At 47.5% G+C, this 27,954-nt stretch overlaps 1 protein-coding gene across 2 annotated transcripts in view; it reads left to right on the top strand.

Annotated features, from left to right (window-relative positions):
• Positions 1-27,954, top strand: part of LOC111861484 (NACHT and WD repeat domain-containing protein 2) — a 47,155-nt gene that overhangs the window by 4,786 nt on the left and 14,415 nt on the right. Inside the window, exons 3-19 of one of the 2 annotated variants that reach the window (XM_033750316.1) lie at positions 2,961-3,077; positions 3,891-4,094; positions 5,264-5,408; positions 5,487-5,712; positions 6,757-6,955; positions 8,252-8,494; positions 9,605-9,805; positions 11,047-11,186; positions 11,317-11,527; positions 11,924-12,168; positions 12,567-12,713; positions 15,967-16,072; positions 17,730-17,902; positions 21,321-21,344; positions 23,903-24,122; positions 25,291-25,503; positions 27,031-27,155. In XM_033750316.1, coding sequence (XP_033606207.1) covers positions 2,961-3,077; positions 3,891-4,094; positions 5,264-5,408; positions 5,487-5,712; positions 6,757-6,955; positions 8,252-8,494; positions 9,605-9,805; positions 11,047-11,186; positions 11,317-11,527; positions 11,924-12,168; positions 12,567-12,713; positions 15,967-16,072; positions 17,730-17,902; positions 21,321-21,344; positions 23,903-24,122; positions 25,291-25,503; positions 27,031-27,155 — 2,939 coding nt within the window. The remainder of the gene's footprint in view (positions 1-2,960; positions 3,078-3,890; positions 4,095-5,263; positions 5,409-5,486; positions 5,713-6,756; positions 6,956-8,251; positions 8,495-9,604; positions 9,806-11,046; positions 11,187-11,316; positions 11,528-11,923; positions 12,169-12,566; positions 12,714-15,966; positions 16,073-17,729; positions 17,903-21,320; positions 21,345-23,902; positions 24,123-25,290; positions 25,504-27,030; positions 27,156-27,954) is intronic. The other variant, XM_023846105.2, reaches the window with a different exon arrangement.

Below are 27,954 nucleotides of genomic sequence, written 5' to 3'. Positions count from 1 at the left end.
GCTTCTGGGAATTGCATATTCAGAACTTCGTCACGTTAGTAATTTTTACGTAAATATTTTACAGAAAGTTTTAATCACCTTCACGGTGCCCATTTAGACACTCCGAACTGCAACACACATTAACCAAAACAAAAATATAAACATGAATTTCGCACGACAGTCCTGCTGTTATTTTGTGTTCTACAGAAACTCCATCTTGAAAACCGTTGCTTGTTTCTGAAAGACTTGTTGCTGTAAATGGAACCAGGGCCGTATACTAATGGGCGCTAATGCCACTCCTAACTCAGACGTTCCTGTACCCACGATATTATTATTATTATTATTATTTGGGATTTAGAAGTGCTCCACTGAATATACTCCGTTAGGTCAACATGGCTTCCATAAGCACTTTCATGGAAATTCAACATTTTGTTCTAAAGTTCCTACGGTTACAGACTCATATGTACATACGAGTGTAAGGATATTGTGACGTGACGTCTGAAAGCCGGAATAGGGGAGCCACAGTAGACGTTCATCGTTAGGCAACGACTCGGCAGACAGGTTCTCGCGATAAAGAATGAGCAAGCAACAATAGACACATTTCTGTGCTATAACGAAGGAAACAGGACATTCGTTTGGGGCCTTCCCGCGGTTATACCTGTATAATTTGGATCAAAGGCCAATAGAATCAGAATTGAGGGAGTCTCTTCAGATGTTAGTCGAAAGTGTTTGAGAAAAAAAAACGGCAAGGAAGGAATTAGAGTGTGCAAACAACACTTCATGTGTGCTGCAGTTACAGTGAGACTGGTATAATTGATGTATTGAAATCCGTTGCCAGGATACGACTAGTGAAGACTGGGAACCCTAGTGCGTGTGTAACGGTGAACTGCAAAATGCGTAGATCAGAGATAGCGCTGCATTACTTATAGTTCTGTTTGGTGTATACAAATAGTCACTAAATCCAGTTCACCAAACCAAACCCCGTCTATAGTCACTCTCCTAAAACGGGTGACAGTATCATAACTCTGCATCTCTTCAGACAGAAAAGCAAGACGAAAGCTGCGGCATGGGGCAGAGGCATTCCTCTCGACCCAGCTCGTGCCCCTCCGCCCAGTGATAACCGCGTTTCATAGGTTAAAAAGTACACACATACCAGAAAAGAAGAATCCAACAGGCTACTTTTCCTTCAAATTCACATATTTGTAACTAGAAAAGCATACAAAATTAAGGAAATTTAGTGTTATATTGTCACGTGATTAAGTAACTATAATCGGGGTTTTAAATGGTAGCAGCATGTATTGAACACGTTTTTTTTTCTGTGGCGCTACAGCCCAAATTTGGGCCTAGGCCTGCCTCCATGAAACTCTCCGTTTCACTTCGGTTTACTAGATCTTACACATTCGGTAGGACTCCTTGGGCGAGTGATCAGCTCGTCGCACGGGCTCTACCTGTACACAAACACAGAAAAACGCACACAAACATCCATACCCTGAGTGGTATTCGAACCCACGATTCCGGCTTCCGAGCGAGCGAAGACAGTGCATGCCTTAGACCCCTCGGCTACCGTGACCTGCATTGAACACTTACAACTCGTAACTACAAATAACTATGACAGTGTCATTAAGTTACACACACCAAAGTTTACTATACCTACAGCACACATAAAGTCTTCTCACTATTCACTTGCTATTGCTTGGCAGCGGCTTCCAATGATGGACATTCCCCTTCCTCTGCTTTTCCGAATTGTCATCGACCTCAGCTACCAGCTTTCCATTTCTCACAAATATAACTCTCAACTGACTCAACCATGTCAAAGTCAAAGTCAAAGTCATAGTTACGTTACGACCGACGGTCAGACGGTCAGTCTGTCTTGGTGTCAAGCCCCATCTGGGGCCCAAGACGAGATTCTTGTTAGTATCAGACAGTTGCGGGTTTGCCAATGTGGGGCGCCCTCTCTGACGAAGAGGATAGTTCTGTCGTTTATAATTTCTGCTGGTCCTCGCCAGCGCAGTCATTCTTGGGTACGAGACCCACAGGACTCATGACCCTATTTTGCTGTCTCAGGTTCGAGACTCCTCCAACCTGGAGGGCCGGATGTGTATACCCGAGAGCAACAGGGTGGTCCAGTTATACCCCCAGGCACTGGGACCCCTTTTCGTGGCTTTCTGTGGCTCGCAGGGCTACGTGGGCTCTCAACCACAGTCAGGGTCAGAGTTACTTTAAGACTAGCGGTTTGCCGCCAATCAGTTCGTCTTGGCGACAAGCCGCTTGAGACTCACGACTATTACTTTCTTCAACTGAACACTTGCTGTCATAGTCTATATGTAGCATCCTCTCTTACGAGAGAATAGGTGGGCTCTCAACCACAAGTGCTAGTCCTTTCTATACAGCCCCGGCACTATCCCCCCCCCCAATTATTGCATGTTTTCTCGTTCCCGGGGAAGCAATGTGTCCACAGAGCTGTTCCCTAGCAACGGCTGTTGTACTGTCGCCTGTTTACACAGCTGTTACCTGGTGGCGGATCTACCTGTCACACTATCAATGGTGTTTGTGTATAACTCCCTCCTTCGCAAGACTTGCACGATACAAGAAATGCCAGGAATACACTCTACACACAGCACAATTAACCCTCTAAAGCCCAGTGGTTACTATACATACCACCTGCTTTAACATAATAAAACTCTGCATTTAGCCCACTGAGTATATTACTGTATTTGCGTGGTTCTCACAGTTAACAGCAATTATTTCCTCAAACAGGACTGGCTAATTTATGTTCGTAGTGGTGAGTTGGTATGTTTCCTGTGAGTTATGAACTGGATGTTTATGTAATATCTGGAGGAAAAGCATTCTTTAAAAGGTTAACATAAATAGTCATTTTATGTTTTTACAGATTCTAATATTTGAACATTCAGTGTTATCCTTGTACCACCAGTAACACTATGACCGCCTTGGTTTCCTGACTTCACAGTATGAACTTTCAGGTAGTGGACATGAGGTGGGGCGTGAGAGACGAGGCAACAGACGATCACATGACCACGGAGCTATGCATGAGAGAGATAGCCAACTGTCAGCGACTCTCTATGGGCCCGAACTTTGTGGTGAGTTCATTGATAGGACAAGCAATTGTTGCCATAATTGGAAGTAGTGACACAAGGATTGTTGCCAGAGTAATCTATGATGTCACATCAGTAACAATACATCTGATAATTAAGAGCACAATGTGAAGAGCACGATTTTCTGCGATGTAACACTGTAGTTCGGAGAAAGTCTGACCTTTCGGAGGAACACACCGTCTTCATCTTTAGGGTCGAAGAGTAAGCGAAGGTCACCGCCTGCGTCTTCTGGTTAATTGCCTAGTTTACTCTTCTATCCTGCAGATGGAAGTGATATATTTCTCCGAAACTTGTGTCTCTCTCCGAACTAAACGGCGCTACAACGAAGAAAAACGCACTTCTTATAGTCACCGCTATGAGAACCTCAACTCCGAAATGAAAAACGACTAAAATATTTCGGCCACACGTTCTTTCGGAATTTGAAACTACAAGATTTGGAATTGCTGCATTTTATCAAACAGTGTACTATTTCATTTAGACTTCTCACAATATCTTCACCTGAATGCTCAGGCGGCTATTCGCCGGCATCCCACTGAGGCGGTCCGGGTTCGATCGCAGGTAAAATCATGCGGATCTATGGTAAGTGGCACTGGGGTAGATTTTCTCTGAGTGCTTCGGCTTACCAACTGTTCCAGAGCCGGTACAATAGGGCAAATCGCGACCGATTTACCAAGTGGACTCAGTCTCACCCCACCGCAAGGAACTTAGAGAAGAACTACACACTCTGTACTGAACGCAGTTTGTTGTGGGGGGCCTCTGACGTACCATATAGAAGCTGTATTCATGACCGTCCCGCAGGTGTTTCTGGGCCAGAAGTATGGATACAGGCCCATCCCCACCTACATCCTGTCCTCGGAACTGCAGATGCTGCGGGACGATCTGGCCAACTCGGGCTCTGATCCTGTGCTCCTCGACACGTGGTATCGCAAGGACAGCAACGCCGTACCCCCGGTGTCCGTGCTGCAGCCCATCTCTTCCATCCTCGTCAACTTCAACAACAAGGTGACACGGACAGATGTAGCTCGCATCGCGCAGGTGTAGGTGGCAGCGTACAGATGTAGCTCGAATCTCGCAGGTTAGGTGGGAGCGTACAGCTGTAGCTGGAATCTCGCAGGTGTAGGTGGCAGCGTACAGATGTAGCTCACATCTCGCAGGTGTATGTGGAAGCGTACAGATGTAGCTCGCATCTCGCAGGTGTATGTGGCAGCGTACAGATGTAGCTCGTATCTCACAGGTGTAGGTGGCAGCGTACAGATGTAGCTCGAATCTCGCAGGTTAGGTGGGAGCGTACAGATGTAGCTGGAATCTCGCAGGTGTAGGTGGCAGCGTACAGGTGTAGCTCGCATCTCGCAGGTGTAGGTGGTAGTGTACAGATGTGACTTGCATCGGGCGGGTGTAGGTGGCAGTCCATCCAGACAAATACGAAGATAGTCATCTTAATTTGGGCCACGGCTGCTCGCTATCACATACTATTCTATCCATTATTCATTATACATCCTGCCATACGACATTACGCAGTCTGGGTTATTTAAAACGTCATTAAACAAGCCATAAGCAAATATAGAAATGAAACAGAGATTATGTGTAGGTGTGTATGCTTACAGAAAATACGAGTAGTTAGATTAAGCAGGTGGGTAGAGAGACATACTGTTTATATAATCATACTTTCATCTACAAGAAGTAAAAGAATACTCCAAGTACTGCGGATTAGAAAGATATACAGTAAACCTTCGATAATCCGGATACAGTTAAAACGGAAGTCGGATAATCCGGATTGAAAAACGAAAAATGATGAACGCTGTTCACAGTTGAGTGCATACTTTAAAGGACACATGGTATGTAGGAAGGCAGATGAGTCACTTGTCTGTGCAGAAAAAAAAAACAATTGACACTTTCTTCAAACCTGCGTCATTACGTTCAAAAACAAGTACAACTCCTGAGGCTTCTGTTGATGAATAAATGTATTTGTCTTTTTGTATAAGGGCTCTACAGTGATATTTATTTTCATTAGCACTACTTGGAACATCGAAATTTCTTTTTATTTGTGTTGTAAGTCTGTCGTATTTTAGGGCTAGGTTTTGCTTCACTAATCCGGATTAGCGAGGGTTTGCCGTGACGATGGGTGTGTTGGTATGTGAGTGGGTGGATAGACAAAGGGTCTCGTGTTCCAGCGAATCCCGAAACTGCAGCAGCACGACCAAGCCGTCTGGTGGGACACGCTCGGCAAGATGCAGAAACTGCTCCGAAAGGCTGCGCTGTCCCTGGCAAACAGCGGCAAGATTGACAGGGATACGATGCACAATTACTTCATGTCGGGTGAGACAGCCTCCAGTTCAGTGCGAGCCACCACGCAACACAGTAAGCGGCTGTAAAGAACGCCTAGTCTTGTTGCAGTGACGGAGCGGGAGGTGATCAACGGCGTGCTGAACGTTCAGAACACAAAGAATCATTGCCTCGCTTATGTCCGGTACATCAACAACATCAATCTGCAGAACCTGAAGAAGGCGTCGCTATTTGTGGACATCCTGAACAGGAGCTTGGACACAGAGGCGTGCAAGCTGCTGGCGAACCTGCGGGACGAGCGGTTGCCTGCCAAGATTGAGAGCACAAATATCCAGAGGTGGCGAAAACTATACTGAGGCCACGGAAAGGAGTCCCACCCCTCCCTCCTCCAGTTTTCCAGCCGTTCTTTTCATATGCACGGTGATACTGTAGGTACTTCAATAGCTCCGGTGGCAACAAACGCTTTGGGCTGGTTGACATAGCGCAGAGGGGTTAGGGGGATACAGGAGTAGGTACAGAGGGAGAAACCTCGAGTGCAATCACCCCCACAATTCATAGGATTTCTTTCCGTGGCATCAGTATAGTAAGAGCAAGGTGTTATTATAAATATTTTTACAATTATTATTAGTAGTATTATTAAATTATTATCTGTGTGAGATATCCTTGAGGGTACGTCGTACCCTGAGTAAACAACCCTGTGGAAAAAATCCCCGTGTCTTCAACGAGATCCTCGAAATGGTGATCCGGTTACCCACCATACGAGTATGTTGTGAAGAGCACCTGATCATTTTCTAATGACGATCTTGTTAGTTATTGGCTCATTACTGAGTTCTGAGCCTGTTCACTTCATTTGTCTACAGAAATTTCAATCTTTCATATGAGTTCAACGCGTCCTTCCATCTAAGATTGCGTGATCACTTCCCTGACAAGAGGAAGAAGTTGACGTGGGAGGGGGACAAACGTTTTTCCTACTTTGAAGGCTCTGAAGCAAACCCGCTCTTGTTTCTGGTAGAAGCACGTCTGAGGTAGGGTAAAGCGTTAGGAAGTGCAGATAGGGAGAAGTGATAGGATATGTCAGAGGAAGGAAACAGAGACGGGGCTTTGCTGCCTGCTTCCGGAATTGATTTAGATATTAACGCTGAAAGAGTTGCATCAGAGTGACAATTTGTTTAAACTCTGGAGGGCTAAATTATGGTGAAATTTTGGTGTTCACATTGGTAAGCCTGCATGAGACGCATGGGATGCAACGTTGAATTTTGGTACGGACACAGCATTTGCTCTAGGACCGGGGAAAACCATGTAAAATCGTGCTTGATTTGCCCGGATGTGGAGCTTTCCGGAAGCAAACCGACTTCTAGCACTGCATGTTCACTGTTGACAGATACACCGTGGAGTGGATTGGGCGTGAGGGTCTGGACACGGAGACTCACGAGGAGTATCTGCAGCACTTCATAACGCATTTCTACAAGAACATCACGAAGCTGGTGGACCGAGCCATGCGCAAAGAGGACTCCAGCGCGCAGGGCCAGATCGTGACGGAGATCCTGCAGCATCTGCATGCCTGCAACAACTCTGTCAAGGTGAGCCTCGACAACTTGAACTTTCCCCTGCACTAGGCCATGAAGTCTTATGACGGCGTGGAGGTACAGCTCCATACATTCTGATCGAGCGGTCTGGTGCAGCGGTAACTCTCTGGATTACTATTCGGTAGGTACTCGGTTCGAAACTCGGCCGGAATATTGTCGTGACTTTCCTCAGTCCGTCCAAGCAATTCCAGTAGGGCCCGACCACTGCCTTCCAAATCCTTTACAGTTCACCATTCATCTGTCACCCTATCACCCGAAGCTACGTGGCTCAGTTGCTGATACCAACGCGAAACAACTCACAAAATATGCAGGCATTCTCAACCCCGGAAATGGATGGAGGTGCATGGTAAATTCACGCTCTGGCCGCTTTATCCCGGAGGAAGATAGGAGTTCTTGTGGGCCCCAGAGCCGGTCTGAACGTTGTGAAGAAGAGATGAATCTCTTGCCTCTATCGGGAATAGAATTCTGATCCCTTGCTCTCCCAGCCCGGAGCCCAGTCACTGCACTTACTGAGCTATCGGCCGCGCCATAGCTCAAGCGGTTAGTCGCTGGCTTCCCACCGCGGCGGCCCGGGTTCGATCCCGGGTCTGGTCAAGTGGGATTTGTGGTGGACAAAATGGCGCTGGGGTAGGTTTTCTCCGAGTACTTTGGTTTCCCCTGCCAATCTTCATTCCACCAATTGCTCCACAATCACCCTCACCTATCATCTGAGGCTGGTACAATAGGCCAGAAGTGGCCGCAGTACAAGGGACTTAGCCCCACCCACTAGCAATAAAAGAAATACTGAGCTATCCCGGCTCCTAATCTTTAGAAATGTGTCGCGCTTAACCGCTCTCTGATAAAACATAAAAGTTAAAGTTGTTCCTGTGCTAAGCATTATGTCATGAAGACGCAGTTCATGGGGGAGTGGAGGTATAGCTCCATACATTCTTAAGCTCCGCACTAGGTGGAGTCGCTGCATTGGCTTGTATTCGGGAGGCGCATAAACAAAAACGTAGACGAAGCACCGAGGTTTCTCACTGAAGGTCCTCGTGGTTTTCCTCAGTCTCTCGAGGCAAATCCAGTGATGCTATTTCAAACTATGCTACGACAACTTCCTTTCGGATCCCTTTCAACATGTTTCTCAGTAATGATCCCGACGGTCGACGCTACATGCACTGAGCTACTGATGGATTTCTGTGATCAGCTTCAAGCTTCAACCGCTTTACCCCCTGGGGAACAGCACCCGATACCCATAGGATAGAAGATAGGTCTGGACACTGCCTGCAACAGAGGAATGCCGTGTTTCAGGTGTTCTACGGGCGCGAGATCGAACTCGAGCGAATCAAGAAGCACTTGCTAGGGGACTGCGAGAAGCCCATGGTCCTGTACGGGGAGGGTGGGTGCGGCAAGACATCCCTCCTGTCCAATTCAGCGGGGCTCGCCTCCACGGAATGGTTCCAGGGTTCTAAGCCACTCAACATCATCAGGTTCCTGGGTACCACGCCAGACAGCAGCGCCCTAACACCCACCCTGGTGTCCATCTGCCAACAGGTACAGTAATGGGACATCGGCTGTGAAACCTGGAGACAGAGAGACCACGAAGAATAGCAGAGAAGTACATGAGAAGGGGAAAGTCATGGGAGAAGTGAGCAAACAGAAGGTTCCCAGGCTCCGCCCATTCGCCCTCCTGATGAGGGCGGTACGAGAGTGAAGACTTTAGGATGTTTAGAAGCAGAGGCTTGAGGCAGGGGCTGCGGCATTTTTGTTACTTACACAACAACTCTGCTTCCTAACGAGTCCCTAACAGAGAATACTGAAAGATGCGATTAAATTTACTGCCTACTCTTGCCATGACCATTAAAGCAATGTGGAGGTGTTGCCGTAGAGTTTCTCGATGTGACGCCAGTTCTTACTCACAGTGTCTTGTTCTTCTGTCACATGAGTGAACTTGACTCTAATGAGATTCCTCTTCCTTCTTCAGAGTTTAACCACTACATGCTGTGATACTGACAGGGAAAGCAACCATTTGCCGGGGGGAAAACAGATCTTAAGCTTAACTCACTGAATTCAAATGTGAAACTATAAATTACACCAGGGTCAGGGAAAGAATGAACACACGTAGTGTGTATTCAAGCCGGCCGATTTCTCACCTGCTTTACCAACATTACACACTCCCCTTCATCAACACCAAAAGGCAAACCGGGACAGAGCTCATTAGCCCAAGTCCGGCCATCCATGCAAATGTCAGGATAATCCATCCATTCCAAAACATTATTCACTGATCAATCTACCATTCGATGCTATAGCAGCATCGTGAGACCACAAGTATATGGAAAATAAATAACAAAATGAGGTCCCGAAGGGGGAGAGAGAGACAGAGAAGGGATTACAACCACAATATGCACAAGATGCAACTGGTCAGAGTGGGGGAAACTGTGCAGAGGAGAGGTAATTGCTTGGTAGATGTTTGGGTGAGGGGGATTCGATCTGTTTTTATTCTTTCCTTGACCCGATTTCAAATGGGATTCTGTGTAAATTAGTTATGTTGTCGCTTTATTCAAACATAAATAATTATACCAAAATATCTTCATGATTTCTTATCACTGAAGTTGAATCCCGAAAAAACCTTTAGAATCAGAGAACATTTTCTGACATGCGCAGATCTCGTATAATTACATGCTGCCTTTCGAGGATATCCCCGTGGACCTTGTACCCCTGACGGCATATTTCAAGCATCTTCTAACATATGCAAGCCCGCAGCAGCCACTGTTACTCTTCCTCGACTCGGTGGATCAGCTGACAGGAGCGCAGGACGCCAACAAAGTGTCATGGCTGCCGCTTCGCTTGCCGCCATATTGCAAGGTGATTAATCTTGGTTTGTCTTCTGTTAACTGCAGATATAAATCTAACCGCACAGCCAACCGGCTCGCTGGCTAATCAGCTTACTGACTGAATGACTGAGTGATGACTAATTACCTTGCCCAATATCTAATTCAGTATTATTATACAAGGTTCAACACAACAAATTCGTAATAAATAAACCAATATTATTGCATTAATATTCGTTTATTACGTACAATTGCTACATGTTTCGATCCAGCTGGATCATCATCAGGCAATTTTCATGTAATATACTACCTGATATTGAATTGCATTTCTAATGTGGATCCACATTAGTGATCATTAATATAAATTTCTTTACGGTTCGTGGGTTTCTTTATATTTGAATAGTGTTCTTAAAATGTCAAAAGTTATGTCAGTTAAATGTTAAAAATTAAATTACTCTTTTTTTGTTTATTTGGGAGTGAAGTGGAAGTCTATGATGTTCTATCGTAGAGTGGAGGGGTCTTCTGGGAGTCTCTCTGTTTTGTGCACATATTACTTGGCGGTTCTGCGCATGTAAGTGATGTACGTTCCATTTTCTTTTCGTGGTGACGTCAGTGACGGCGGTGAAGTTACTCTGCATGTTGTATCGTGTCCTGTATAGGATACCATGTCTTGATTTATTTATTACCAATTTGTTGTGTTGACGGCTGCATAAAAAAATGAATATATTAAGAAGAAGTCTGTGGGTGATATCTGGAATGGAACCCCAGTATCTCGGTTGTCTAGTCAGCAGAATAAACAGGTTTCCGTAAGTAATGAGTTCTTCACAAAAATAAAATTAAACTTGAGACGCCATACAGAACTATTAGGCTTATTTTGGACTCTATCCACCGTCTGGTATATATGGATAGAGTCCAAAATAAGCCTAATAGTTCTGTACAGCATACACCATCGTCAGAATCCTTTCAAGTCTATTTGAGACACTATCCTACACGCCGAAGGGTCGCGGGTTCGATGAGGTCATTGGATTTTTCAATTGACCTAAACATTTTCTCTGGGGTCGACTCAGCCTTTAGCGGAAGGGAATGCCAGAAATCTTCCGGGGGTAAAGGGCGGCCGGCGCGTAAGTCTGACAACTTTACCGCCATCTGTAAGCTGACTGTCTAGAAAATGTGGGAGCCTTGACCTCTCACAACTCTATGGGCTTCCACGGCCTGTTACAGGCATAGCTTTACCCTTTTACCATAACGACACTGACGCTGAGATTACTTGCCCAGTTGCTTGTGTCATGCGCCGCGGAGGCAGACAACCCGGAAGTCAGTCAGGACTACCACCTGCTGAGGCGTATGATCGACAATGAGGAATTGTTTCTGGAAGTCACAGACCTGGGGGAGGAGCTCGCCATGCAGATAATAAGGTAAGCCACTACAGCGGGAGAAGCGCCTGAGAAAATCACGAGTATCTGAGAGGCCTGAGGTTCTAACAAGGGTGAATATGAAGTGAAACAGTGGGTCAGAGTGAGGCAGCCGACTTCTCGCTGTCTGCAGGATGTGGATGCAAACGGCATGTCGCGACCTTACCAACTACCAGTGGCGGCTCGTGTGCAACGCGGTCGGACAGTGCTCGCTGCCCATCTTCGTGAAGCTCGTGTTTGCCGAGATCTGCCGCTGGCGGAGCTACACCAAGCCACAGGACACATACCTCGCCTCAACCGTCATGGACTCCATCATGCTGCTCTTTGAGCGAGTCGAGAAGCAGGTCAGTCATTCGAAATCCGTCAGGTGCCTCCCATCCAGTGGCTACGGGAGGTAAAGCAGCCGGGGCGTGAAGCTAGACCGCCACTCCACCGTACTCTTCATGGTGTAGAGCGCATTCACGCCAACCCCTTTAAAATGTAAAGTTATCCGCGAGCTGAGATAAGCATCACGTCATGAAGACATATGGAGGTGTGGACGTATAGATCCACTCGTTCTTATGTTCGGCACTAGATGCAGTGTATGGTCGGCTTCACGCACCACAGGCTTGTGAGCTTTTACGACCATAGTTGGTTGGTAAACGTCATGGAAAGAGGATACTGGGAAGACTGGGATGTAAATGGAAATTTCCGGCTTCCCATTCGGGAACACCCTGTAGCAATGAGTGGTTTGCCCACAGCACGGCCGCATCCTTGTGTTCCACGCGCTCGCCTACATCACTGCGGCCAAAAGCGGCTTGTCCGAGTCCGAACTGGAGGACCTGATCTCCCTGGACGACAAGGTGCTAGACGACGTGTACCAGTACCATCTGCCCCCGGTGCGCCGCATCCCGCCACTGCTCTGGACCCGCATCCGAAACGACCTGCCCAACTACTTGTCGGAGCGAGAAGCAGACGGCGTGAGCGTCATGAACTGGTACCACAGGTTCGCAACACCCTGTACCTTGTACAGCATTGCCACGAATTGCGCCTTCCTGTACAGAATGGTATGTTATGATACCACACTCTGTGCAGTATAATGTGATGAAGGCGAAGTAGTTATTAAAAAGTTATAAGAAAGAAAAAAATTCGTGATTTCTCATCCCTCTTTTGTCTGACGTTCATGCATTGTAGAGAGAAACATGGTGAAAAGTGGTCAGCGGAAGGGATAGGACACTGCGTAAGGGAATGGCTAATAACTTTGTTGCATTTATCTAAATGTACGCCTGTCGGGGCTACTTACCGATGGTCACTGGACGCTGAATTGGATAGGATGATGGAAGCAGCAACTGTCGGCCAAAATGAGAACCCGGTGACAGCACCGGCCAATGTTTGTGTGTGCAGGCAATTCCGGGACGCGGCCCGCGAGAGGTACTTCAAGAATATGAACATGGCGATGTACTTCCACTCGTCTATTGCAGACTATTACCTGGGAATCTGGGGTGGGGGCAACCCTAAGCCCTTCAAGTACACCGAGATACAACGGCACAGGTACTTCCATACAGCTAGCTAGTCGGTACTTTCCTGTTTTAAGGCGCGTCCACATTACTCGTGCTCGTCTGACTCGCTATGCTCGCGAGTAATGTGGACGATATGGCAAGTCACGAGACAAGTAAATTTTAAATTTAAGAACTATAGTCAATAAATTAAAATACGACTACAGCCTATACACACTACGAGTAAATATACGGATCCTCACGCGCCGAAGCCTGGCGAGCAACTGAAGTAGTGTGGACGAAGATTTACGAGCACAAGTAAAAGCCAGGCGAGTCTCCCGACGAGCACAAGCCTGGCGAGCACGAGCACGAGTAATGTGGACGCGCCTTTACTGTTACTGCGTTACTATCAACTGGCTGTAACTAGAGGCATGTGCTATAAAAGAAAGGTACAGTTGTTCCTGTGTTTAAGTAATTAAGCACTACGCCATGAAGGCGTATGGTGGGTGGATGTATAGATACACATTTTGACCTCGGCACTAGCTGGGAGTGGTCAGCTTCACTCCCCGGCCGCTTTACTCCCGGAGAAAGAGTCCCAAGTACCCATTGGACAGTAGGCTGAGTGGACCCCAGAGTCGGTCTGGATGACGTGGAGTAGAGAAAATTCTTGACCCCATCGAGACTCGAACTCCGACCCCTTGGTCGTGCAGACCATAGCCAGCCGCTATACCGAATGCTCCACCTCGGTTCCCTAGAAACATGAGGCCCTTTACGAAACCATGAGCGAGGACGGAATAAGACTGCGCATGCGTACTATTGTTTATGTGAAGCCATGCGTGCGTCTGTAGGTGCAGCATGCCCCCTGCTCCTGTTGGCTTGATTGGGAAGACTGACAGATGTTCCTCTGCAAACAGAAGACAATTCTATGTACCGGTAAAGGCGGGAGTACGGTCCTACCTCAGACTTACGATTTTATGCGTTCCTGAAAACGAGCTCTAAGTCGAAAAATCTTAAATCGAATTCGCTGTAACATGGGACCCACACAGTGACATTCCTGGAGGTCAGAGCTCAGACAGCCCTTACTACGCTGAAGTCACATCGCTTTTAATATAAACTTAATAAAAAGACTCAAAATATTAAAGACTTAAACTACTGTCACGTGATAAGTGTGACTATAGACCGAGTTTGGATTGGTAACAGCATTTACTGAACACTTAGAGGACGTAACTACAGACAACTACGACAGAATCACTGAGTTACACAGTCAAAAGATCACTGTATTTTTTTTACTGCTAGTGGGGTGGGACTAAGTCCCTTGTACTGCGGCCACTTCTGGCCTCTTGTACCAGCCCCAGATGATAGGTGAGGGTGATTGTGGAGCAATTGGTGGAATGAAGATTGGCAGGGGAAACCGAAGTACTCGGAGAACATCTGCCCCAGCGCCACTTTGTCCACCACAAATCCCACTTGACCAGACCCGGGATCGAACCGGGGCCGCCGTGGTGGGAAGCCAGCGACTAACCGCTTGAGCTATGGCGCGGCCGTAAAGATCACTGTAACTACAACACACATAAAGTCTTCTCAGCCTTCACTAGCTGTTGCTTGGTAGCGGCTTCCAACGGCGGACGTTCTCCTTCCTCTGTGTTCCCGAACTGTCCCCGGTCTCAGCTTCCAGCTTCTCATTTTCACAACTAGAACCCTCAACTGAACTACTAGCCCCGGTACGGACCGCACAGAAAACGTCTCTTCTATTATTGCGTGTTCTGTCGTTAGCGGGGAAACAACGTATCCACGGAGCTGTTTCCTAGCAATGGCTGTTTTACTGTCGCCTGTATAGCAGCGGTTACTTGGCAATGGGTCTACATGCCACACTACTAAATGTACAAATATGAGTANAAGATCACACTGTATTTTGGCACGTGTGTGCCATCTTCAGTTCGGATAAATGATACAAACTCCGTCTCAAGTGCAAACAATATATTTTGTGTCTTTTGATTTTGTCTCCTACACTACATGTTTCGGCCTCAGACGGCCATCATCAGGTGTATATCACTCACTTCGCTGTCACACTGCACCCAGTTCAAAATTTAACATCTAAATACTCTCCCTGTCATTATCAACTTCTACTTCGTTGATAGCTGTCCACCCGTAGATTACTTCACACACGTTAATTTTGACTTTATTGTAATGGCACCATAATAAAATCTTTAGTTCTAATTTTAAAACTTTAAATTCTTGTCCAAATTTTAAAATTTTAAAATTGTTAGGGTTATTCGCCCTGTGTTTGAAGTGCTGCAGCGGCTAGTTCTTGTTTCCACACTGTATAGGTGTTATCCTGTGTGGTCTTTCTGTGTGCGTGCCGCTGCTATTCTTTACGTGTGCACACGTGTAGACAGTTCAGTTAATATTTTGCCAAAATACGAAGACTTTCCCAGCGCCTCGCCGAACTCAGACGGGAGATTTGCGGAGGCACTCGACTTGGGACAGGGGCCGGAAGAGTGGTCGCTTGGGGCTTGTGCTTTCTGAAGAACATATACTGCATGTGAAGTCCGGAACTTGGGAACTTGGGAAGCCGCATGAGCCACTCTTGACAAGATGGAGGAATGTGACAGCTCTCACACAGTGAGCAAAGGCCTACACAGAGCTTAATGAGACGCCTCTGTCCGGATGTATTCGGAGTACTGCCGCTATTATTGGTACTCATGTACGCTGTGGAGCCGGCATGGCTCAGTCGGTTTAGCGACTAGGCTACGGGCTGGACGACCGGGGAATCGGGGTTCGATTCCTGGCAGAGGGGACAACAGATTCGCTCTTCTCCGTAGCGTCCATACCCAGCCTCCTAACCGATAGGTGCTGGTGCTCTTTCCCGGAGGTAAAGCGGCCAGGAAGTGAAGCTGAGAACTTGCCTCCATCTAGTGCCAAATTAGAGAATGGTGGAGCTATACGTCCACTCCTCCATATGTCTTAATGACTTGTTGTTTATCTGACTAAGCACCGGGACAAATTGATCTTTACCAAAGCAGATGAATGGGGGTGGAGTTGTAGCTCCATTCATTCTAAAATTCGGAGGTAGGTGGAGGCTAGCCGTTAGCTTCGCGCCCTGACTGCTTTATTCCCACGGAAAGAGACCGCAGTATCCATTGGAAAGGATGTTGGGTGCGCTCCAGAGCCCGTCTGAACGCTGCGAAGAAGAGAGAATACCTTCCTCTTACCGGGAGGCCGTCCATACATCCCCTGGCCACTGTACTGGCCACCTGTCATGCTCCAGAAGGCCACTTTGTCCTACAAGGCCGCTGCTTCTTGCGCAGGTTCAACCTGACGGACAAGGAAGGCTCAGCCGACCGCAAGGTGCCCGTGCAACCGCTGGTGTTCTACTCCAAGGACGGCAAAGTGTCCCGCTACAACCTGAGGAAGGTGGGTCACGTCACACAGGCTAAACAAACATGTTTCGGAAGCTATCCCCGCTTCCATCATCAGGTAAAACCTGCTGTGTTGGGTCCATTAGATGGAGCCAGTTCCTTGTCCATTGACGGGACCAGGCAGTCATACCTGACACGTCAGCAGTCACCCACCAGTTTATAGAACCCGCGGGTTCCTTTATAACTAACTTCATACAGCTGGACCCTCCTTGAGAAGCCGCCAGTTTTCAGCTGCTCAAGAACTTCTCAACATTTTATGGAACCCAAAGGTTCATTACAGTGCTCACAAGAGCCCTCCACTGGTCCATATCCCATGTGTGCCATATGTCCTGCCAATCTCGTCCGTGATTTGATGACCCTAATGATATCTGCGAGGAGTACAACTTATGACGCTCCTCACTTTGCAGTCATCTCCATTCTCCTGCCACTTCTCCTCCGTTTTATGTCCAGATATTGCCCTCGGTGTCCTGTTTCCAAGCACCAATCTGCGTCTTTCTTTAATAAGAGAGTCCAAGTTTCATGGCCATACAAAACAGCAAGCAAACCTACAGTTTCGCCTATTTCAGTCTCTGCGTCTTCAGATTGCAGACGAGAAGCCAGAGCTTCTCATAGGGTGACTCTGAAGAATGCCTCTTTGCATGTGACACCGTGTAGTCTGTTAGAGGTTTACGGGCCTTTCGGAGGAATACACTGCCTCCATCTTCAGAGCGAAAGCGTAAACCGAGCAAGAACCCACTGCTGTGGTTGTTTCTTGCTTGGCTTAGCCTTTCATCCTGATGATGGAGGCGGTATGTTAGTCCGAAAAGTCACTGAGCTTCTATCAATCTACATGTCACATCAAATATTTTCGTGGTTGCTGTTCTGATTCCTCAAAACCCCACTAAAAATGTTAAATTATCTCTGAAACAGACCGTGGAGGCCCATAGGTTGGCGAGACGTCGAGTCTCCCACGTTTCACAGATGGCGATGAGGCTGTCAGCCTTATGCACCTGCCGCCCTTTAAGGAAGATTCCTGGTACTCATTTGTGTTAGAGGCTGAGTCGACCCAGGATCACAGTGCAGCTGGAATGATTAGGTCAACTGAAAAATCTAATGAACTCACCGGGATTACAACCCGCCACTTTCAGGCTTGTGGCACAGTGCCTCAACCAATTACAAAACCGTCAGTACCCCTCTGCTACAATTAAACAAACTTGTACTTGAAGAAAGCAGTCTTTTGGGATTTGGCACCGTGTATATGTGGTGTTAACCGACGTTTCAGAGGAACGTATCGTCTTCATCTTCAGGGTAGAAGGAAAAGCAGACTGCTTTTACCGGTTCTCACGGTCCCTTCGCTTGCGGATTTCTTATATTTTTCCTTCTACCCTGAAGATGGAGACGATACATTCCTCTGAAACGTCGGTTAACACCACATATACACGGTGCCAAATCCCAAAAGACTGCTTTCTTCATAGTCACCGCCGTGAAAGCCTCAAATCTTTCAAACTTGTACTTATTCTGAAGAGCGAAGTTCCTGTGGGTTGTAATCCCGTTTAGTTCGGACAGAGCGCGACGTTTCGGAGATACATATGGCCTCCATCGTCAGCATCACTGTAGAAGCTCAGCTTGCTTGGAGGAAGCGACTTTGTCTGTCAGTTAACTTGGTGTTGCAGTTCGGCGAGATGCCGTACCACATGGTGAGGGCGCGCCGGTTTGAGGACCTCTACAAGCACGTGCTGTTTAACTACAAGTGGCTGCACGCCAAGCTGTGTTCATGTCCTCTGCAGGCCGTGCTCAGTGACTTCGAGGACGCATGCAGCAACATTGAGGACAGAGAGGCCACCAGGTCTGTGCGCTGTGCTGCTGCGCATGTCGCGTGTCATCCTTCTGGGTCATGGCACTGTGTAGGTTCGCAGGTGACTACCGATGTTTCGGAGGAACCTGCTGCATCCGCTTCCATGACACAAGTCTAAAATGTAGGTGTGTTCATCCGAAACTTGGGTACGCACCTACAACGCCACACGGTGTCATAATGTGGAGGATCCACAATATGAATGCTCACTGCTGTGAGAACCTCAAGTCCTTTCTGTACGCGCGAGATTAATAGTTTTCAATGTGTAATATCAGGTTACCATAGCGACGAGAGCGACGCTCTGCTCCGAATGTTAACATGTTGCATGAACGAAAGTTATGTAACAGGTCACGTACGAGAGAGCAGTCTTTTTATTCAGTGTATCGTGTATATCCTGCGAGTCTTAACATGTTTTAATGTGAATGTATGAAATGTAGTATACTGTATAAAGGAGACGGTTTACAGTTGAATATTTGTGAGTGTTATTTGTGGGAGATCGAGCTAAACGTGGGTCTCGACACATCTGTCGCTAACATGTAGGACTGGACAGCAATACTGGAGAAGGCAGGGAAAGCTTTCACAATATCTGACGGGACTGAGTTCTCAGCGGATGTTAACAATTGCTGAATTATAAGTTAAGTGGGTCTCCTGTCACAGCGGAATGAGGCGTCCCGACGCTACGGCTGGTGAAGACGGCCTCCAGATATGGAGGATATATCCATCTACCTATCTATTCCTGTTGTTCCCACTTGGAGCATAGGGCATCCGTGAAACGTTTGTTTCACTTCAGTTTCTAAATATTAGACAGTCGGTAGGACTCCTTGGATGGGGGATCAGCCCGTCGCAAGGCTGCTACCTACACACAAACGCAGACCAACATCCATACCTTGGGTGGGTGAAGACATTTCATGCCTTAGACCGCGTGGCCACCGTGACCGGCTACGGGGGACAACTGCGAATGTGTTGAATAAGCAGCCGTGAAGGGCCGAAAAGAGATGGTCCTGCAGCTTGGGGGTTAGACGCGGGGGTTGAGGTGACAATTGCAGGCCGTGAGAGATCGGATGTTAACGAAACGCTACACAGAACTTGAGATGTGGACAGATGGTCTGGGACGACACAAGCAAACTGAAATGGACATCTCATCGTTTTGGGAGGAACATAGACTGAGGGTGCTGAGGAGAATATTTGGACCGAAGGGAGGCAGGAGGTGTGCCTGTGCTAAACAATTAAATACTGCGCCATAAAAATGTATGAGGGAGTGGATGCACAGATCCACGTATACTCGACCTCGGCACTAATTGGAGGTGACTCGTCAGTGTCACCCTCCGGCCGCTTTACTCTCCGAGGAAAGAGCCCCCTTTACTACCGGATAAGAGGCTCGTGTAATTAAAGTTTCATAATTTGCATTCATCACCACATGTTATTGGGATGGCCATGTCATGTAAAGTGAGGTAGGCAGACCATGTAGCAAACATGGGAGAGATGACAAATATATAAAGAGTGTGGGTACGAGATCCTAGAGGGTGTAGGTGTAGACAGGATAATATTAAACTGGACCTTAGTAGCGGGAGCGAGGCGATGTGACTTGCAGCTCAGTCGAGAGGCGGCCTCTTGCGAACACGGTAATGAAGGTTCTGGATTAGTAACTACTGCCTTCTTCAGAGCGAGCCTGATCCGTCTCCTTAGTTACATAGTGAGTTCGTTAGTTAATGGCTACATCAGGAGAAAAATAAACGTAATTTTATGTCAGTAACAGACTTGACCTTCTCATGGCGGTGAATATTAAGGTTACTGTCTTGTAATGCCGTGTAGTCTGGTAGATAGTTACAAGCGTTTCAGAGGAACCTGCTGCCTCCAGCCTCAGACTACACCGCATAACATGCCAGGAGCCCGCAATGTTAAGTGAATAATACATATATACTGGAACGGGTGCATAACTTGGATTTGCACAGAACTTACGTGAACAACTCAGTTTGCATGGAACTAGAGCAAGAAACATTAAATACTTACGAAAACTGACTTAAAAGAATATAATTAAAACTCTGAATTAAACACTAAGTGTCTCAAGTTGTACTAAAATATGTTTATTAACTTAGCCCTAAACGACAGCAGCTGGAAGCAGTGCTGCGACAGGAACTCTGTGACAAGCAGCCCTACCGTGAAGACGTATGGTGGAGTGGAGGTACGGCTCCACATATTTTTATACTTGGCAGTAGATGGAGGTGACTGGTTAGCGTCATACCAGGCTGCTTTGTCACATCCGCCTTTAGAACTCAATCAGGCAAGATCTGCCTGCCACTCATGAGTCAGCTTATTTCAATCCGCACTTTACTTACTAACTTGTTCCTTGGTCCTAAGGTCCTCTAAGAACCTTGGATTCCTTCACGACAGACACGCGTTTTGCTTGCATTTTGCATCCATGTCTACATTTTCAGCTCTCGTAAATCATTCTCTGCATTTTCTAGTTATCTCAATATTTTTTCCCACATTTTCCCTTTCTTCAGCCAGATGAATTCAGTAAAGACCAACCCAACCAATTTAAGATCCATTGTAATAGTATCCTCCCATGTAGTGGTCTTTTTCCTTCATCTTATCCTATGAACATTCTGCATCCATTTCTCTTCTTTCCAATGCGTGCTACATGTGGGGCCCGTCTCTTCCTTCTTAAGCTGAGTATCCCAATTGAATCTGGCGAGGAAGCCAATGTATGCAGCTCTCCAGTTCACACCTTTATGGCCTGCTTCTTTACACGGGGTCACCGAGAGGGCTATAGACTCCTCTCTGAGAGGGGATCGGTTCGAGTCTCGGCCGTGACACCGGCTCTCCTTGCTGAGGTTCCCGTCGGTTCCTTCAGTTCCTGCAGGCAAATGTCTGGGTACTACCGCAGTGTACTGACAGTAAGTACACACAGCGCCGTGAGCTAACCCGCATCATCCAAGTGGAGCACAGTCCATATCCCCATGAAACAGCGAATCTAAACCCGTTGGATTTTCTGCCAGGCGGTGCTTGAAGCGGCCTGATTTGCTGTCAGGCGGTGCTTGAAGTGGTCTGATTTGCTGTCAGTCAGTGCTTGAAGCGGTCTGATTTGCTGTCAGGCGGTGCTTGAAGCGGTCTGATTTGCTGTCAGGCGGTGCTTGAAGTGGTCTGATTTGCTGTCAGGCGGTGCTTGAAGCGGTCTGATTTGCTGTCAGGAGGTGCTTGAAGCTGTCTCATTTGCTGTCAGGCGGTGCTTGAAGCGGTCTGATTTGCTGTTAGGCGGTGCGTGGAGTGGTCTGATTTGTGCAAAAACCGCGGGCTGACAACAGCAAGCGGAACGTCTCAAGAACACAGAGAGGCGCCCTGTCGCAGCACTGTGTTCGCTTGCTAAATGGAGCCTTAACAAGAGACTATCAGATGTTTGTTTCCTTACTAGCGAGCAGATCCGAAAGAAGCTGAGGTGAGTTACGTGACTTGTTTGATCTTTGTCTTTCTGTTTCCAGCTTCTGCTTCGACTGCTACAAGGAACATAATCAAGCCACACAAATCTTTTGACTCTTTGCCTGGAATCCGGCTAAACAATCGAGCTGCACACATACACTGCAGTCTGCCTAGGTAGGGGCAAGGTTTAGATGCAAACCAGATGCAAAATCAGCCCCACTTAGGTATGTTAGAGTCAGAAGAGATCTCGGTATGGCCATATGGGACTCCATGGCCTGTTACAGGGACATTTTTGCCTGCTTTATATTTTAATATTGGGGTGCTGTATAACTTTCGTTTTTACTGTAATTGTAATTGGAAGTGTAATTAATTCACTCCGGGGGGGGGGGCAGAATTGGTGGGCAATTGACTTCTATAACTGTAAAGCGCTTCCTCGCGTGTCGACCACCACCTGCTGACTGTCTCTTAAGACTGAAACGTGTGAAGGTTGTTATCCAGTTGAATCAAATTTGTCGTACTAGATGGTGCTGTTGTTTTGCTTAAAGTCAAATAGAATGACGGACCAGGATGCCTTATGTTAAAAAAATGTGACTTTTCTGAAATCTAATATGAATAGTATGTCAAATGTTAAGACCGCTGCCTTCCTGTTTATTGGAGAGGGTGGGTTTCCCCATGCACTTAGACCAGATATTGGTCCATTGTGCGTCCCCCTGTGATATTCTACCAGTCTCTATACCCTACCGGCACTGGTGCGTGCCATCAGTCCCGACCCAGCCAGCGAGTTCGGCCTCTACTGGCTCAGCGGTATCTCGATGCTTCCCCCATCTACCAGAGGCGTTAGAGACTACTGTTGGGCGGGAAATGTCCTGAATTTAACTCAGAGGTCCCCTTGGGACATGAGGTTCTTTTACGTGCCGTAGGCTAAGACACGAAACCCACGGCTTAAAGTCCCTCCCGGAGGACTTGTTCCCTGAATTTTTCCGCCCTTAAAAATTCCACGACCTCCGCCCGGTTTGAACGCGCGTACCTTGAGTCATGAGGTGGGAACGTTACCCCTAGACTACGGAGGCCGCTCAGTTTACTCGTATTGGTTACTAATCATACTAAAACATTCGACGCCATACAATCTCAGCTACCAACAGCGCCGTCACATGATTCATACTGTGTTACGAGTAAGTGCATGAATGACAGGAGAGACTGTTCGTGTTTGTGTGGCTTGGTTCGGTTCTCGTACGGGCAGCTGTGCACATCTTTTGCTGTTAACTTCTGCTCAGTGTCTTCGTGTTTCTGCTCCGCCTTCTCGACAGCTCTGTCTCCTCTTCAAGACACATCTTATCTGCCTTGCATAGTGCGCCTCTGGTTCACGTGTTCGGAACTCGAGTAGCAAAGCGGGGAATTACACTTTCTTGCTCTTTACTTGGCTATATTCTGGGTAGTCCCCATCGCTTGACCTTTTTCCTAACACACTGTTTCGAAAGTTGTATCTGTTTCCTTCATCAGGTATAGCAGAACAAACATTGCAAAGAGTTTTGATCCCTGGAAACCGAAAAACGTTTATGCATAATATATATTCTGTTTCAAATCAGCGGCAGATAAGAATGAAAATATTAATAATTGGTTCACTCCCCGCCCTCACACATGGCGAGGGAGCGTGTATGTACACTTTTCCAAACACTGTGGTCGAAAAAGGAAATCAAGTTGCTGGCAGTTATCCGAACTGCGGACCATGTGTACTGTATTGTAACACCCAGCATCACAGACTTACCTGCGATTTTCTGTCTGTCTTCTCCCTGTTATTCAATGCGCCTTACTCTTCAAGCTTGGACTATTTTATTGTGCCGAACTGGGGGCATCTCCTCTCGGTCCCATAGTCTTTGTAGTAGTGATCAGATGTACGCTTAAACTACAATAACTCTGCGGACATGTTTATTGCAACCGGTGTCAGGTGATCAAGTGATCACGCTACATCCGGTCTGTTCACAAGTATGGCGGCCATTATGATCCATATATCAAGATTTGCCATAAGAGGGAAACTTACACATGGTTTAATTATTCCTAGTACCACATGTTCTTCAAGCCTTTGAAGACAAAGCTACTGTAAATAGTATATGTAAATATAGTTCCTACCTCACAGACAACACATTATGTCACCGTTACAACGCCCAACCGGTTAATGTTGCTGAATGAAAAAATCGCTGTTTGTTGCGAGAATTTTATGGAATGCATAAATACGCTGTGTGGGCAGAATGCAGAGCTTTTGAATGTTAATCAGGTGGTATATATACTTATCCTTCCTCTTTCAAGGATTAAGAGTAGTGAGGCATTTTACTGAAGATACCACTCAAATTGTACTGGACATGTGACGCCTGCAGAGAACACATCTCTGAGGCTACGTCACACCTCGAGTAGGCAACGTTACAGGAGGAAAGTCCCCTGTGTGTTCAGCTAGATCCTATCGTATGTTGAAAATAAAATGATAACGTAGCGATCTACGTCACTGTTTAGTGATGATGTACACTCAGTGATGGCATAGACGCACAATTTTGTGACGCCTAAGGAGAGTGGACGTGTCTGCAGGGAGCTGCTCCTGGTGGCGGACGCACTGCGCCTCGGAGGGGCCATTCTGGGGATGTACCCCGACATGTTGGCCCCTCAGTTGGTATCCCGGCTGCTGCCAGAGATAGGCCACAACCCGAACGTGAAGGCATTGCTGCAGCAATGCGACGAGACGGGGCCCCAGCACTGCGCCTTGCTACCCCTCTACCATTGCCTGCACACACCGGGGGGGCCCCTCAAGGTACGTACTTCCAACATGCTTCACTTTGGCCACAGTGGCTGGCTGCGGGCTCCATGACCGAGGAGACTTGGTTCGATTCCAGGTAGGGGCAGGAGGTACTTCTCTGATCCTCAGGGTCCAGACCTGTCTTGGTCCCATCCAGACTCCTTTCTCATGAGTACTGGGGGTCCTTTAAGGTAAAAATTGTGAAGTTCTGCCTGTGCTTAACTAATTAAGCATTGCGCCATGAAAGCGTATGGTGGAGTAAATATATAGACCCACGTTTTATTGACCTCGGTACTAGATATGGGTGAGGGGTCAGCTTCACGCCCCTGCCCCTTTACCCCCGGTACCCATTGGAGAGGAGGCTGGTGGGCCCCAGAGCCGGTCTGGATGACATGGAGAAGTGAAAATTCTTCACTCTTAACAGGCCTCGAACTCCGGCCCACTGGTCGACAAACCTATAGCCAGTCGCTATACCGACTGCGCTCTGCCAGATCTACTGGCGGCCCTTTCCCTTGGAATAAAGCACTCTATGGCGTGAAGCTGATCACTCACCTTTTATCTAGTGCCGTGGTTTGGTATGCGTGGAGATATACCTCCACTTCTCCATAGGCCTTCACGGCTGGTGCTTAATTCAGCACAGGAGCAACTTTACGTTCCCGTGGTCCACCCAAGAAAGTAAGTGTTGAAACAGAACTATAATTTTGCCTGTGGTTTTGTATGGGTGTGAAACTTGGTCTCTCGCATTGTTGGAGGAAGAGGGTTCTGCGGGGAATATTTTCACCAAAGAGGAAGTGACAGGAGCCTGAAGAAAACTGCGCAATGAGGAGCCTCGTAACATATACTCTTCACCAAATATCTGGGTGATGAGGTAAGATGGGAGGATCTTGTAGCATGCACGAGAAATTTTGTAGTGAGGAGACAGCTGCGAATGTTTCAGCGTAAATGTGAGGATAATATTAAAGTGAATGTTAGATAATAGTGTGAGAGTGTGTGTGGCTTGGGATATGGAAATGAGGATCAATGACTGTCGAAACATGTAGTGTACAATGTGGTTTTAAAGATATTTATCTGAGAGTATATTTGCTGATGCTGAATCCTGTTGTGCTGCATTCGCTCTTCTTGTACCCGTGCAAGTGTCCTGACTTGACGTGACAGGAGTACAGCGAACCGTTCTGACTCACAGTACTCCCTGGAGGGCCACCAGTTCGCGGTGTTCGGCTTCTGCCTGACGTCAGACCTGCGCTACATCGTGTCCATCTCAAACAAGTTCATCACGTGGGACCTGTCGACAAGTGACCTCACCCGGGATGTCAACCCGGGAATAGAGGGCATCATGCAACAGCTAGTGCTCAGCCCCGACAACAGGTTCGCTGCGGCGTACACCAGCAACAACCAGGCGAGTATGCCCCTGGAAGCTGCGAGCCACGCGCCATCTTGGCTTCTTCCCGTCATGCCGGGCGCAGGGAAACCAAACGCAGAAGTAGCCTCAGTCACACAGGGTCTCAGATTCTCACAGTTTGTGTGTGAAGAGTTCTGTCTTCTGGGACATGACGCCGTCCAGTCCGATAAAAGTCAACCGACACTTCCGAGGAACAAGTCACCTCCGTCTTCAGTGTCCAAGAGTATTTATTTCTTTTTTATTGCTAGTGGGGTGGGACTAAGTCCCTTGTACTGCAGCCACTTCTGGCCTATTGTACCAGCCCCAGATGATAGGTGAGGGTGATTGTGGAGCAATTGGTGGAATGAATATTGGCAGGGGAAACCGAAGTACTCGGAGAAAACCTGCACCAGCGCCATTTTGTCCACCACAAATCCCACTTGACCACATCCGGGATCGAATCCGGGCCGCCGCGGTGGGAAGCCGGCTACTAACTGCTTGAGCTATGGCGCGGTCATGTGTCCAAGAGTAAGCTGCTCTCTCTTGTCTCCCATTGGTTCGCCTTGTTTCCCAGGAACAGCGAATGACGGTAGAGCTCTTAGTTTGCCTGCGCTTCAGAACGGCATTTGCTCTGCGTGTTGCCTACATCACATGGGTTTTTTGATTCACTTACTGTTCCACCCTGAAAATGAGGTCGGCATATCTTCCGAAACTTCGGTTGACTTTCATTGGTGTATGTGACGTTATGTAGCCAACGACAGGACTCTTCACGACCTAAGTTAACATGTCAAAACCAGAAAATTACCAATAAACAGCAATGCACTAGCCATTATTGCAGCATTGGACTTTGCCGAAAAATGGCACTCCTAGACTGTTGTTCTTGCGGTTGTTGCTGCTACCGACATTATTATTATTATTATTATTATTATTATTATCACCATCATCACGTGATGCAATGTGTCCGTAGACAGGGTTCTGGATTGATGGCCTGATTTACTTGACTCTTTGATACAGCGCGTCACAATACTTTACAGTTCACTATTACACACTATTGTCCACAGTCACGTCTCAATTGCCCCGTTGCTTGGTAGCGGCTTCCAACAGCACGTTCCCCTTCCTCTGAGTTCCCGAATTGCCCCCGCCCTCAGCTACCAGAGTCTAACAGCAACAGCTCACAAAGGCTGAACTCCAGCAGCGCTCCGCTCTATGCTTGCTTGCGGAGCCGTCACTTATCAATGGCTGTCGTACAGTTGCTTGTTTCTCGGTCGTTGCCTAGTAACGAGTCTACATGTCACATTATTACTGTGGTTACTGCATCAGCCTGCCTTCGCAGAAACTTCTAATTCCACAGGGTGTGCCAGAAGGAGAGCGACCCGCTCATCCTGATTATTCAAGCGCCTTTCCTTTAGCGCCTGTGGCGTGTCTTAGCGAGCCATTGATTCGAATGGAGCTGTTACTACGCAGCCACACGACTGACCAATGGTCCGCAAAGACGGGATACACACAGATGTTCACTGTGGTCACCGTGACATCGTGTGCTTGCAGATTGTCCTGCTGAACACGCTGACCAGCGAGCACAACATCCTGGACAACCCTCTGCCCCAGCAGGAGCCGGTTACAGGGGTGTACCTGCTCAACACTCACCTGTTTGTGTATGGCCCAGGGCACTGGTAAGTCGGCTTCAGAAACAGAGAAGCTTACTGTGGTTACTCTCCCCTTGCAGTCAGCCCTACCTGAAGGTGAAGGTAAAGTTGTGTCGCGTGCAAGTACATAAGTCGGGATAGCGACGGGTCACGGGCTGGACAGCCCGGGTTCGATGCCCGGCATTATCAGATTTTTCTCTTTTCCACATCGTCCATACCGGATCTGGGGCACAGCCTCCTACCCAATGGGTACCGGGGGTCTTCACGGCCGGGCCGTGAAGCTGACCACTTACCTCCATCTATTACAGGGGTCAAGAAAGGTGGAGCTATACCTCCACTCCCCCATACGTCTTCATGGCATAGTGCTTAACTAAATAAGCTCAGGGACAACTTTACCTTACCTTCAAGCACCACGCCATGAAGACGTATGGGGGAGCGGAGGTATAGCACCGTCACTCTTACTGGAAAAGTAATAGAATCTTGGCTGGGACATCAGCTATCCTGACTGAGGATTTTCGTGGCTTTCCTCAGTCCATCCAGACAAATCTGAGGATAGTATCTGGATTTGGCTATGGCCGTTTCTTTTCAAATGTTTTCCAATTTGCCATTCATGAATCATCCTACTGTTCGACTCTATATATTCTGGATGTTTACCTACGCTTTGGAAAGAATCCCCGAGAAACTAATGGTTGCTCAGCTAGTAAACAAATTCCTAACATTTTGCGAAATTACCGAATTCGCTGGTCCTAGTCCTGAGCCAGATTAATCCAGGCCACATCCTTCCATCCTATTGCTTTAAGACCCAGTTCATTCGAATACTTCCCCT

The sequence above is a fragment of the Cryptotermes secundus genome, unplaced genomic scaffold, assembly GCF_002891405.2.
Source record: "Cryptotermes secundus unplaced genomic scaffold, Csec_1.0 scaffold693, whole genome shotgun sequence".
Classification (NCBI taxonomy): Eukaryota; Metazoa; Arthropoda; class Insecta; order Blattodea; family Kalotermitidae; genus Cryptotermes; species Cryptotermes secundus.
The sequence above is the reverse complement of the archived record's forward strand: the minus strand, read 5'-3'. Positions and strand labels throughout refer to the sequence as shown.